Source organism: Ambystoma mexicanum, chromosome 3q (genome assembly GCF_040938575.1).
Source record: "Ambystoma mexicanum isolate Mex_15411 chromosome 3q, UKY_AmexF1_1, whole genome shotgun sequence".
NCBI classification, from domain to species: domain Eukaryota; kingdom Metazoa; phylum Chordata; class Amphibia; order Caudata; family Ambystomatidae; genus Ambystoma; species Ambystoma mexicanum.
This window is the reverse complement of record NC_090926.1, coordinates 380,643,691-380,658,021: the sequence shown is the minus strand read 5'-3', so window position 1 is coordinate 380,658,021 and position 14,331 is coordinate 380,643,691. Positions and strand designations below refer to the sequence as shown.

The 14,331-nt window shown below is 44.0% G+C and overlaps 1 protein-coding gene across 2 annotated transcripts in view; it reads right to left on the bottom strand.

The window, feature by feature from the left end:
• The window catches only part of DCTN4 (dynactin subunit 4), a 447,710-nt gene that overhangs the window by 369,938 nt on the left and 63,441 nt on the right, over nt 1–14,331 (bottom strand). For both annotated transcript variants that reach the window (XM_069654034.1, XM_069654035.1), the window contains exon 3: nt 2,475–2,653. In XM_069654034.1, coding sequence (XP_069510135.1) covers nt 2,475–2,653 — 179 coding nt within the window. The remainder of the gene's footprint in view (nt 1–2,474; nt 2,654–14,331) is intronic.

Genomic DNA, 14,331 nt, shown 5'->3' with positions numbered 1-14,331 from the left:
AACAAAATTAAAGTTTGTTAAAGCAGACCTAAAGGCATTTTTGAATACCGAACGAAATGAAAGCAAGTTGGGAACACTCGTGTATGTTGAGAGGAGCGAAAGAAAGATTGTGAAATAAGTTTTTACAATGTACGCATTAACTGAAAAGTGCTAGCAAAGTCAAGAGAGCACAAAGAGTTGTATGCATGACATAAAAAAAATCTAACATTGGCAACAGCCAAGAAAGTGCAAAGAACTGTATATTACAAGGACACAAGCATTGTCAAGATCCATGGGAACATAAGGAGGTGTAACAAGTGCATGGTGGTCAAAGAAGCCACAATACAGTGTCAGGAGAGTGTGAAATATGTGACTGAGGCAAGTATAGGTTTTGGGCACAGACAGAAGTTATACTTTGAACTTCCTGACGCAGACTATCTTTAGTTTTCTTTAGGTAGGGAAATCCCGCCTTAGCATAGGGCAAGTTAGGCATCACTCCACTGTGCCTTTTTGAGTTGATTCAACTTTGTTGAAAGAACTTGAACCTGTTGTCTGTGTCTGACTCATGAGGCCTTTACAATACCCAAAAGAAGGGAATACACAATACCCCAGTCAGGCATCTGAATATGCCAGTTAAAAACATATTGCAGGCTTGCTACAATCCCCAATTCTGGAATTGACACAAAGATGGACAAGGGATATTCTGAAAAGAGAGGAACCACAAATATTCCTTCTCTTATCCTGCACCCACACTCTGAAACTCTATCCCAGTCGTGGCTCGGAATGTCCCCACAATTCTCAATTTTCAAAAATCTCTCAAAACATGACTCTTTCAACATCTGACAAAGGACTAATTCCAATGGATGCACATACCGAAGCACAGTCCTCACAGTACTGCACTACTGTTAATCGATGGTAGCACGAATGCTGGCTACCCAGTCTGTACAGGGCTCCACTGCTTCCGAGCTAGGTCAGATGTTAAAAATAAAGAACATTACAAAAAATAGTCATGTGACCACCTGCAACCTTGAGAAAACAAGGCAACGTCCATTTTGTGAATTGTGTAGGGTCAAAATGGATCCCATGAAGGAAAAAAACAGTTTCCACAAAGTAGAGCTATTTTACACAAAGGAAAGTCCCCACCAGCATAGCCATATGACTAACAGAGAACAGGGACCCCTCTCTGGAACACAACATGGGTACTGTGGGTTACCCCACCTTAGAAGGCACATAGACTCCTCATTCGAGCGCAAAAAGAGACTCTCTATGATGGGCATTAGATTAAGCCTGGCAGGGAGGGACAGTAAAGTCCAAAACACTGAAAAATGTGGGCTTTCTACCCCGCTACCATACACTTGATGCAGTGAACAATACGGAAAAAGGAACGCTATGGGTGGAGCTTCAGCCTAGCCCCCCCCCACTCACCTCACCCGCCACCCTGCACACATGGCAATAATCTGTTAAAAAGGGACCATATGAGGTGGGCAGGCTATAGGTTAACTTTTTTTATATTCATTTTTGCAACTTTCCCTCTATAGTTTCATATGGGAGCCCCATTGCGTTTCCTTGTTTTGAACGATTTCCTGAATTTTGGGAGGCAGCTAAAGCCTTCTGCCTTACCTCCCTTGACTGTTAAACTAGTCCCGAAGACTGTCAATACTGAGAGAATAAGTCTCCCTTTATGAATTCTTGTATTTTTACAATTGCACACATCACCCAACTGTGCAGTTATGATATTTTGTACACTAATAACTTTTTCTATAATGTTTTGTGGTTACTTTGACAAGAGAAGCTGGGGACAACAATGCGATTCTTACAATTTGTATCAGATTATACTTATGCACTTTTGCATTTACCGTGAATGGTTAATAAAGGTGGCTATCACCCCCAAGCTGGCTGTGCCATAAGATTGTTCTTTGCCCATACTGTTCTTTGGTCGTCTTACCTTGTCAGGTTAGGAAAGGCATTCTATGGAAATCACTTTCCAGGGGGAAAAGTGCTGCTTTTGCAGGCAAAGGGGCTTTGTGTGTGAGCCAGATGAAGGAGCTGGGTCCGCCTAGACCCCAACCCACAACCCACAACCCACAACCTCTAGTGCCTGAACGTCGGTCACTGGGCAGATGCGATGACCAGTGGTTGTCCACGACTGGACAACCCTGGACTGTTTGAATGTTGCAGATCCTTACCATTGTGGGGGCTTGGGTTTGCTTCCAGCCTAAATCTTGGCTAAAAAGGGGATTCCTGCAGCTGTTCCTCAGATGAACATTTTCTTTTTAGGGAGCTCTAAGGCCTCTATGGTCTACTTGGAGTGAGCACCAATAATACACATTTATTTAAACAACAAAATACAAAAGAAAACTTCCATCGGAAGTTGAACTAAAGATGGACCCAGGCCGCCTCATCTGAACAAGTCACAACTACAGTGTCTGAACACTGTACAGTATAACAAAAACACATATTCCCAATCTTTGTCCTGGGGTGGTGGCAAAACCTACCAACAGACTTGTCTGCCATGCCCACGTCTCTCGATGTCCAACGACAAAACCCACAGGCGAGGTAATAGGCCTTCTTCATGGTGGTCTTGGCTGGGTCATCAGGAAGTGGTGCTTGCATGCTCGTTGCTCTGGTGGAGAGTGTGTGCATACAGCAAGGACAATCAAAACAGTTGGCACACCTGTCAATCAAATGCATTTAGTTAGAAGAACAAGACATACTAGACAAAACTGAAAGTGAGCTAAAACATGCTTTTAGACCGTCCTAGGTGGAGGAAATTTCACAGAACAAGTAATTTGAACTATCAGTAGAGAGGTTCTCACACGCTGGTGAAATTTGTAAGTCCCCTGGAGTGGCATACAGTCTACATTAGCCAACAAAATCTGCACATGTGCGTTGCCTTTGGACCACACACAGATGTATAACGCTGCAAAGAGAAACCAAAAAAGACAAGTCAAAATATTCTACTTTATTTGAAGTAAAAGTGTAACCCGGAGAACACTGACTGCACCCCAAGACCCAGAGATGCAATTCAAATTGCTAAAACTCAGGGTCTTACCAAGCATGATATCAAATGGGTAAACAGCACCCTTCCCTCTATACACACTTTCAAATATTCCAGCTCAGAAGTATATGCACAAGCCCACATCTGAAAACTTCCCTTTCAAGGCCTCATTTTTCTGATATAGGCCACCCGCCCATTTCATTCTGTAATGGGTGGTGTTGTATGATTTTCTCCAGTGGCTCACGGAGCACAACTCAATCCCACTGTAACAGGGACAGGAATGGGTAGGTCCCTTCCAGAGATTCAATAAGATGTTTAGTGAGTCGGTGGGGAGGTGCAGGGGGCGTTGAAACGATAGAAGAATGTAGAGGCAGGCATGGGTTGGATGCACATGATGTTTTTGAGATGTGCAAGTGGGGAGGTATTGCGTTCACTCATAAGTGAGTATCAAAGCTAGGCATCTCCCCCGCCCCGCAGTACAATACAACCAAGACCAGCCCCAGAATTATAACTGGCAAGTTGATTCACTATTTCCCTTTAACGCCATTGTCTTGCACATCCAGGTCCTAATCCTGGCTTACAATTGAAAGACTTCAGTGCCCAGTCTCATCCCATGTTATAAATGCACCAACAACACTCACTGGACAATGACCTTTGACTTTCAGGTGAAGCAACCTTATCAGCCTTGGGTAAAGCCTTGAGCTATGAAAACCAGCCACTTTAGACTCAGGCAGTGTCAGGGGATGGAAACTAGGAACACAGATGGTGATCATGCTTTGTGTTTGCCTTCCAGAAGCCCAAAGTGAACAGGCACATTGGGGACGTGTGTACTGCACAGTGGCTCACGCACTTAATTCTACCAATTCTCTTGGATTTTCAGATAAATGTATCTATTAGAGTAAAATACAGGCGAACCCAGAGGTCAGGTGGGCCACTCTAAAGAACCAGTGGAGTGAGATTAGAGGACTATTTACTTGCAACCCCTCTGCCCTAGTTCCTTACTTACTGGGATTTCAGACTTAAAGGGTGCTGTTATTACTCTGCCAACTGTGACCCAACTCTCAGCATACACCTCCATCACTACCCGCCTGTTCTCCCTGTACTCTTCCACTGCAGCGGTCTGAAGCATTCCATGGCAGTATTGAGCACTACTAGAGCTAGATAAGAGACAAAAGGGCATACACTTTATTGACGCACAATGGCTAAAGTAAACATAACGTCAAAAGCATTGGAAAAGTAGTAGAGATATTCAGGCCTATGAATATAGACAGGGAAGAAAGACAGAGAACATCAGAAAAGCAGCAGGAGCAGGCGTTGTGTGTGTGGTCTGCATTGGAATAAAAAGAATGCAAAGATTAGGAACGAATGCTATTGTGTCCCAGAATTGGAAAAGCTGGAAGTGTTGTAGGCAAGAATAAGGTGCACTGAGAACTGCATGTAGGTTTCGGCACTGGACTAGATGATAGCGCTACAGGACAAAAGATATACATGCATTGGCTACGTTGTGTGAATTACCATGCTAAAATAACAGATGAGCTAAGCGTTAAAACAGTGTTCTGGCAGAGCTAGGTGTGGCTAATAGTAATGAAGAATGTGTAGCCCAGTGAATTAAGTGGGATAAAAAATTGAGGAGGGTCACTAAAAGGTCAAAAATATATATTTGGGGCATAGCGTAACAGGCATAGGCTACTAGGGAAACATAAGTGGTGTGGTGTATGCAACCAGGGTTCGAAATTGAGGTGAGCTGGGAGCCATTTAGCTCCTGCTTATAGCATAGAAGAGTCTGGTTAGTTTAAAACCAGCAGTTACCAGGAGCTAATTTTGGATCCCCTAGCCAACGGATTGAGGACAAGCACAACTAGGTGAATTTAACTTTGTGAGTTTGGGACAATCTATAAATAAACGTTAGGACACAACTATATGACATTTAAAGCTTAAGGGGCCATGAATGGATATAATTATAGGTTTGCATTTCAAGTGGAAATTAGATTTGCGTAATGCTATGTACTAGCTCCTCATTCCCCAGTGGTAGTTCCTGGTGACCAGCTACTGCTCGATACCCAGGAGATGCTTGTAGCTCCAGCTCATCCAATCTGAATTTGGAGCCCTGGCCACTAAGTTAAAGGCCTAAGACGTGGCCATATATTCTAGCTAGAAGGAAATGTGCAGTAGCACCTGGAGCCTACCAAGAGCCAGATGGAATTACCAATAAAAATCTCAGAGCCAAATAACCAAACATACTTTGCCATATTATTTGAGTACTGCTTTATTACCAGCTCAATAAACTAGGGAAACATGGCGAACACCAAATCGTTGTCCACACACTCGACAATAATTTCATTCTACAAAAGCTTTATACCTCAATGTGCGTCAGCTATGACGTCATCCTACGTGGCAAACTTTAAAAACCTATTGATGGGAGGCATTCGTTAAGGGAATATATACCTATAGTTCATATATGTGTTAGTGTCATTATTGGATGCCCTTTATCTGGTAGGAATGCCTTGAACTCTCCACATGTAGAATACGGATTAATAGCAGAATAACAGCAGAGGATTGGCTTCTGCAACATTGTACAGTACACTGCTACACAGACCCTCATGATTGGTTGGCATACCCTTGAAATTTCACCTAGTTAGCAGCATGCACGCCAAACAAAACTCATGTGCAGAGAACAGCGTAAGATTACCCACTCGCCAATTTAGTCTACCATCTCATCTGTTAGGCCCTAAACCAAGGCTGCTTCTTTGTAGTTGACCTTGCAGACCGTTGTATTCTCCAGGACTTTTAAGGAGGTGCATGCACAACATGATCTTCATCTCGAGCTTAATGAAAAGGCCTTTTTTTCCCAAGTTCTGAATCACGTGCGAGGAGACCACGATTTTGTCCATTTCAACCTTTTATTTAGTTGCATTTAATTCAATTATGCTGGGTGCCTTTACTCCTCTTGGCCTCTGGAGACGTGGTTGCTCTGCCTCACATTTGCTTTCTGCATCCTTGATTGTCCAATTCTTGGCACTTGCAGATGTTTTCTTCATTGCTTAATCTAAGAGAAATATGTCATGCGTATGCAGCTGATCCCCTTGCGCCTTGCAATTATTTCTTGATGTGGCATCCTTGATCCGAGGCCAACAGATATTCTTCGTTCCTCACACAAAGCTGTTTTTCCAGTGCCTTTCACCTCTGCAGACATGGTCGTCTCCGAAGTAGTTTTGCCATTTTTTAACACGAATCTGACGTCCATATTTTAATCATGGCTGCTTTAAAATCGCATTATAGAACTCTTCACCATCCTCACGGAAATCGAAACACCCATACCTCCTCCATCCACCTGTGACAAAGATGCCACATGGTGTGCTGACATTCGGAGGGCACTACTAGACAGAATAGCTTTACTCCAGACCAAAAAAGAAACCAAAAGAACTCTCCTAGCCAAGAAAAGCTCAACTAACTCTGACCAAACCCATAAACCTGGTCCAACACAGATCTATTCGAATTCTCCCCGGTCACCATTACCCAGGTAGAAGCCATAATTGCCAGCCTCAAATCTTCAAAATGTCAAGGGGACATCTGTCCTGCTTCCATCATTAAAGGAGCCAAAGACTTTGCCCCCTTCATCACAACACTCATTAACGCTTCTTTCGCCTCTTGCTCTGTACCCAAGAATCTCAAAGATGCCTGGGTTAAACCCCTCCTCAAAAAACCTACGCTAGACCAAAACATCCCCACAAATTACCACCCCATCACCACCATCCCAATTCGGCAAAAAAGTCCTTGATAAAGAAGCTTATATTCAAATTCAGAATCACTTCGAAACCCACAACCTCCCAGTCCACCGCCAATCAAGCTTCAAACCTAGACACAGCACCGAGACAGCCCTTCTAGATCTGAAGATCCAGATGGATGAGGCCACACCTCCCTCCTCCTACTCCTTGATCTCTCTGCAGCCTTCGACTTAGTCGACCACAGCAGCTTAACTTCACACCTTACCATCTCAGCCTCCTTCTCACCCAATGTGGCCAAAAGGGATCCAATCCTTCCTAGCCGAAAGGTCCATACAGGTTTTTTCAGACACTGCCTCAGCAGACCCATCCCCCATCTCGTGCGGAGTTCCCCAAGGCTCCAGAGTATCACCCATATAACATCTTCACCAAGATGCTATTTGACCTCCTTGATGACATGAAAGTCCCTTATACCAACTAGGCTGATACACAGATTCTCATCACACTCTCAGGCTCCTACGATAATGACTCCTCCCGCCTCAATGAAATCTACAGCAAAATTCAAGACTGGATGGCCAAGCAAGGGCTTTGTCTAAACGATGATCAAACCGAGCTCCTACTCATTGGCTCAAAACAACGTTTTAACAAACTCAATACACAATACAATTTTCATTTAATATAGACGGAAACCTCATTAAGGTCTCTAAAAATGACAAAACCATAGGGGTCTACCTACACTCCACTCTGTCACTCTCAAAACAGGTTAACGCCACTGCCTCCTCCTCGGCTTACACCACTAAACTAATAAAGCTTTGTGTGGATAAGAAGGGTCTAGAGGCAGTTATACTAGCGAGAGCACTGATATTATCAAAACCTGACTACTGTAACTCTCTATAGGTACTAGTAAGCAGTACCAGTAAGCAAAACATCCACAAACTCCAAATCCTATAAAATAATGCTCTCAAAGCAGCCCTCAACATCGCACGTTCCAACCACATATCCCAAGCCAGACAGACGGCCAAATGGCTTCCTATAAAAGATAGGAATCACATTCAGAACTTTCATGATTACCCAAACCGCCCCCAAACACTTGGCGGACACATTCTGCACCAAGACCAAATCCAGACCCACTAGATCCAGTTATGCCCACTGCCTGAACATTCCCAAACACAGACTCCAAAGAACAGGTGGAACCAGCTTCCCAGTCCTTGCTGCAAAAACCTGGAACTCCTTGCCCCCAGCAATAAGAGAAGAACATTCATTCCCAGCATTCCGCTTCAAAGTCAAATCCTGGCTTTTCTCCACCATCTCTCCCACATAAGGTACTTCCTCGTAACCATACACGGACTCTGGACTTCTCTTTGAAAAAGGTAGACAATAGCTTTTAGCTGCATTCTACTTGCAAAATCCTATACATTATTGTAAACTGTAAATTCTTGTACTCTAGCATTGCATTTACTTGTGTAAATCCTTCACAATTGTACTCTATAACGTCCTATTTTACTGCATAATTTATTTTCTATCCATGTACACTGTATTTTCCTAAATGCCTGTATTTATATTATGCATGTACCCAGCCTCACTAGTGAAGCACCTAGCTACCTCAGGGGTCAGCGCGCTATATAAGCAAATAAAACATAACAAAATGAAATTATATTTTCATCTGCAGTCAGCTTCTATATTTCTCATCTACTTCGCGCTTCTGCGTATGTACATTCACTTCATCTCTTCATCTACTTCTTTAGTTCACATTTCTTTGAATTCATTAACATGTAATCTTGTTACTTTCGTTACATCTTTAAAGTATTTGCATATTGTTTCAGTGCGTCTGTGTCTTCTCTTCATGTCACTCTGCCCTCATCCGATTTCAGTTACAGCTCTTCGATGTACAATGGAGTATGCAGACATCATTCCATCATGTTAGTGCGAGCGTACATTTCATATGGTTGCCAGTGCAAAACGTCTTATTTTCGATGCGGCATTGGGACGATACCGGGTGTCTCTCACACAGCACTCTCTTGCTGCTATTCCAATATGACGGAGGTGAGAGGGGCAGGCACTAGTGAACATCTATCCCTCTACGTTACCCCCTCTGGACAAGTCCTCGACCACCTACTCTTCCTGCTCTTATCACCCTATTTTTGTTTCTTCGTGATCCATATTTTATTCACCCCCCCACTCCCCCTCAGGTTGCCTGCATTCTTAATGTGCTCATCCACATGCCAGGTCATGTGACAACACTCCAGTCGGTTAAAAAAATACTATGTTCTCCAGGGTGGTGTCTTCAGTCTGTGGTGTATGGTCACTGTTCACATCAATCATCATCTTCATCCCAATAGCTTTCCTTCCCGTCTTCTTGCATTGTCCTATAATGATCTCTCCAAAACAAAATCCTAGCAATAGAAACACTGGTATTGCTTGGTGTAGCTTGAAGGAATTTGCCAACAGGTTGGAATCCATGAAAACAGGGACGAAACCCAATAATCTTCCTCCGTCTCGTCGACTTCTTACTTCATCTTCGGCTGTAGAGTCGACAGTATAGTTATTGCCTCTGTCAGGGTTCCATTTTCTCCATCATGGGCAGGTGTCTATGTGCAATCGGAAGGCCCGATATTAGCACACATACTCCGCCTTAACAATGCTGTAATCAGATCCAGCACATATCTGTTCTGGAGGGTCAATGGTCTGTTGGCCCTCAATTCTTCTCAAATAACATTACATTACATTGATTGTTGTATTTATTGTTTGTAACAGTTCCCACCTGATTATCTGCAACCACTTGGCGTTCACGGCAGTCGGAATTCCTGGCATGAATATAGCCGTGAATATTACTGCCACCCTAATGAACAATGTATGCTCAGCTGCAATGCTATCAAAAGGCTTCTATTGATTTTGCTGAGAAATAGTTTTGTCTCTTCAGCTGAAGGAGGTTGGGCGACCTCTTGCTTCTCCGCTGTGCATCCATCTTTGGAAACTCTTCAATGTTCAATGTTGAGATCACTTTGGGGGGGTGGGGGGGGGGGGGGAAATCACAAATGCAGGAGCATGCATGTCCACAACAGAACCTATTCCTCCTCAATTCTTATGCAGCTGCATGTAAGCTCTGGATCCACAGGCCTAATAGTGGTCCATCAGCATGGCCATTCCGCCACTCATTCCTGTAACATCATTTATCTGCTTGATTCCCTTGTTTTTTTCCCCACTTTAGTTGATCCTGTATTTCTGAAGCACAGTGACATTCTTCATCGGTAGTATAGATACACGTCCCATTTCATTCTTGACCAACGTTAGTAGCTTTGCATACTTGGCCCATGATTTCAAGCATTCGGCATTCACTATTTGCACTATCTGCACTGGTGCAGTTATCAATAAGTGTGCAGTTATCAATAAGTGTGCACTAAAGGCCAGAATTCCATCTTCTCATCCTGCGCTGGTTGATACTAGCATCTGAGGCTCATCCCGGCAATTCCCATGCATCTGCACATCCTAGTCTCTTTTGCTCAACAATTCTCATCTGGTCTCCAGTCATACCACTGATGGAACCCACGAACATCCTACTCATCCAACCTGGTTCTTTTTCCATTTGCGTTTTTATATATCGATCTTCATATGGAAATGTCTTCCTTGAACTCCATGTTAGGCTGCTAAGTGACAGACATCTTGCATCATGTACAGGTATTTCTCTTGCGATTAATGTTCTGGCTGTGCTCATGGCATAAGGGGTGAAAGAACACACGTAGCAGCTTTCAGTTCTCATTCATGTGCTGATACCAAATGTTATTCTTTAAGTGGGCTGAATGATCAAGGTATGTATTTATAACTTCATGATCTTCACTAGCATCTCTTAAGTCAAAACAATTTTATTTTTAGCAAAATAAGGGAAAAATACTACTTGTGCTTTTGTTAGGGATCAGAGATGTTTCATGGTCAACCATTGTATCTGCATTTTTAATGTGTGTATAAATGCCATAATAAGGAAGAAAAGACATTGTGCAAAAATAGGTCACCATTAAAATGCCAAAGAAACGTATCTATTTTCCTGTTCATAGCAATTCTCTTATATTTTGGAACATTCACATTCTTTTAATTCAATATGTAATTTTGTGAATCACACTTTTATATCAAAAACTGATAAATGATCGCAATAATGATCCTGAAAATAATAGGACTGTTTTTAGGATTGCAGAGAAACGTAACAATGCCCACGTGTCGTCTTACTAGAGCTGAATAAGACTGCAAGATGTAAGCAAAAACAGCATACAAGAATGTATGTAACGTTATTAGCAGCAAAAAAAGGTGCAATGTGCTCTGTTTTATTAAATCCAGTACATCAATGCATTGTCTCTTTCTCTGATCTAAAATAGTTCTGGAATTTATTTCTAAAGTTATTCGTCCTTCTCCTTTGCCTTGAAAAGTTCTTTCGGAATTCAACGTGTTCTTATTTCAATTAATCTTGGCAGCCAATCGCATCATCCATGGAACTTCTTCTCTTGTTTCACCGTTAGCAGATGCAGGAGGAGTCAAGTTTCTCCTTTGTATGGCTTTACATCGTGCAGGTGCAGCCAGGCTCGTCTTCCTTGTAGCTTGAAAGCTGTTGGAGTGTAAAGCTCACCTGATTCCCACGGAGGCGCTGGTCTTGGCAGGAAGGTGTCTGTGACTTGAAAAGTGATGTGCAGGACTCGATTGGCTTCTGGGGTCGAACCTCTTCGCACTGTGTGTCGAACTCGTAGGGTGAGGTTTCTGCAGGTGAAAAAATATGGGGGTTAATGGTCTGGGTTGTTGAATGTCCCTCCCTCTCTCTCTCTCTTCCTAGCTTCTCCGTAGAGCCCCCAGGTCAACATGCTCACCTTAGATAGGTGAATGCTGGACTCTCCATCTGCGTCTGATGCAGGGTGCCGTTGCCAGTTCCTTCACTGGTGAAACATATGCCTCTTGAACTCAGAGGATCGTTACCGTCGTTAACTGCACGAGCGGTGAGTTTCCAGACACCTTTTTAGTCTTTATAGTCTTTAGGTGCGTGGCACGTTAATATTGAACAGGACTCTGTATAATGCTTTTCCCTTTTGTCTTGCAGGACTCTTGAGATGGAAGATGGAGTGAGCACCTGGAAATGCGTAAGTAAATGCAAGCGCTCTAACTGTCTTTTTCCCTTGCAGCTTAATTCGTGCTGAAGAGACGCCGGAGTATTGGCAGGCGTTCTATTGCGACGAGCGCGATGGGCGTAAGTAAATACCTGTCTAATGTCTCTTCTTTTGTCTTTCAGAAGTTGGGTTGCAGCGCCGGAGTCCACGGAATGCCCGTAAGTAATAACAATGCTTTTGTCTTCACAGGCGGCGATGCAGCGTGAAGAATTCCGGAATTCGCGGAGTGCCGGTAAGTAATAACAATGCTTTTGTCTTCACAGGCGGAGGTGCAGTGTGAAGAAAAGGCCGCAGCCGATGGATCAGGTGAGTAAGCACTGCGAGTAAAGGTTGCCTTGCTAACCTGTTGTTTCTTCTCTTTGCAGGTGCTGCTGTTGACTGGATACAGGAATGGTAAGTAGAATTCTTGCAGGTTCAGGATCGAAAGAAGAAAGGCTGGAACAGACTCGGTGAGCGTTCTGCTGCAGATGCAGAATAACGCGAAGCACGTTTCATCTATCGGGTGTGGTTTAAATAGCCTTGGAGTGATGAGGCGTCTTCCTCCACGGCCCCGCCTAGGTAAGAAAAGAGTTCCAGTTCCAGAAGAGTTCCAGTGCTGTATCCAGGGAGTGGAGCTTGCCCCACCCAGGTAAGAAAGTAGTTCCTGTTCACAGAGGACTTCTAAGTGGCTGGTAAGTAAGCAGCATGGTCTGCTGCAGGTAAGTCCACCCAAGCATCTTCACACATATTATGAGCCCGGCGCTTCCAGTGCCGGGACCGATAGTTTTGATAAGCCTGGTGCCACCGGCGCCAGGATAAGGTCCAAAAGGTCCCAGTGGGGACCGGCTGGTGCCTAGGATTACGGTTAGGGGCCTGCTTCCAAGGACGTTGGGCTGGTCCTGGCTCCTTGGAAGCAGTGATCATGACATGGAGTGACCCATCTGCTAGCTATGGTCCTTCAACACAGGGTATATTCCAAGTGCAGACAAAACTCTGCATTAGCACCTGGTCCCCTGGATACAAACTAGAATAATTTATTGGGACCAACTGCTTGGCCATCTTCTTCAATCTTCTTTGACCCCTCCCTCCGGTATTTGATCGGTTGAGAAATAAAAGAAACACGAGCAGTCATATTTGTTAAATAATCATGCATCACATCACCTAATGTTTTTGCTACACTGTGGACATCAGCCTCTACCCTAGTAGGCATCAGTTTCTACCCTAGGAGGAGGAGAAAGGGGTATTCTGCTACAGCGTCCAGTCACCAACTCATGAAGAGTCAGGTGGTGATCTGAGCGGAGCTGGTTTCATGGTGCGAATAATGCAAAGGGTAAGCAATGTAACCAACCCTTCTTTAAAGTGATTTTAATCTGGACTATCCTCTCTTTAAAGAGTCGATTTAAATGCTCACAGATACCATTCACCTGTGGGTGATAGGCAGAGGTAAATTATGCTGTATAGCAAATAAGAGTAACCTGCTCAAATAGTTAATTTACAAAATGTGGCCCAGTATCAGACCAAAGGACTTTGCACACACTCCCATCTAGGAAACACAGCACGAGAAGCTTGGCAGCACATGTGGCATCGGGGTGTGTACATTGAGAAACCTGAAGGTGTTTCACATGTTAGTCCCTGGGGAACTGTCATCCAGGTGGCCAGGACACGGCCATCACTTTTGGATCCAGTCCCTGGGGATGGACCAGTGCGGGAGGATCACCTGGGTGAGGGGTCCTCGGGGAGTGGAAGAGGGACACCGGATGGCGAGACGCAGTATCCTCTTCCCAGTGACACCTTTACCCCTGCGAGTGAAAACAGACTAACACCCGAGCTGTACACCCGACATGTCCAAATACAATGGTCAGGCAATTACTGACCATTACACACACCTGACTTCCATCACCTTTCTCCACATGGATAAAAGGTGGAGCATGAAAGCACACTCTGAGCAAGGAAAACCACACGAGGAAGTAGCGGTTCAAGCTGGCAGTAAGGTGAAAGATGGCAAAACCGAAGAGGATTGCAAGGAGGGAAGTGCCCTTAACCTTTTCAACGAAAGACAGTTACTTTCAGGAACCTTTCAGAACAGGAAATGCAAGACCAGGAATTGAGGCTGAACAATGCTGCATTAGTGTCGGAAGTACACAGGGCTCTGCAACATTGATAGTCAAGGCGGGGAGAATCGTTTGCTGCTGTAGTACTGTCCTTGGCTCCTACAACAAAGCAGCACCAGTGAATTTAGCACAGCCAGTGAGTTGGGGAGACTGATACCAGACAGGTCTGTGTTGAAGCCAAGGTTGCAAGCTGCAATGTATAATGAAAACTGAAGAGAACAATGTATGAAGTATATGTAGCAAGCGACGGGAACAATGAATCAGCGGATGAGTGATTGAACTTTGAAGCCAAGATACGATACCGTAGAGAGAGTGGTCCGGCACCAAATGGGTGCTCATTCAAAAGTCTATGTTAGGTATCCAGCTGAAAGGTAGCAAATGTGAAGAGTGATAAAGAACTG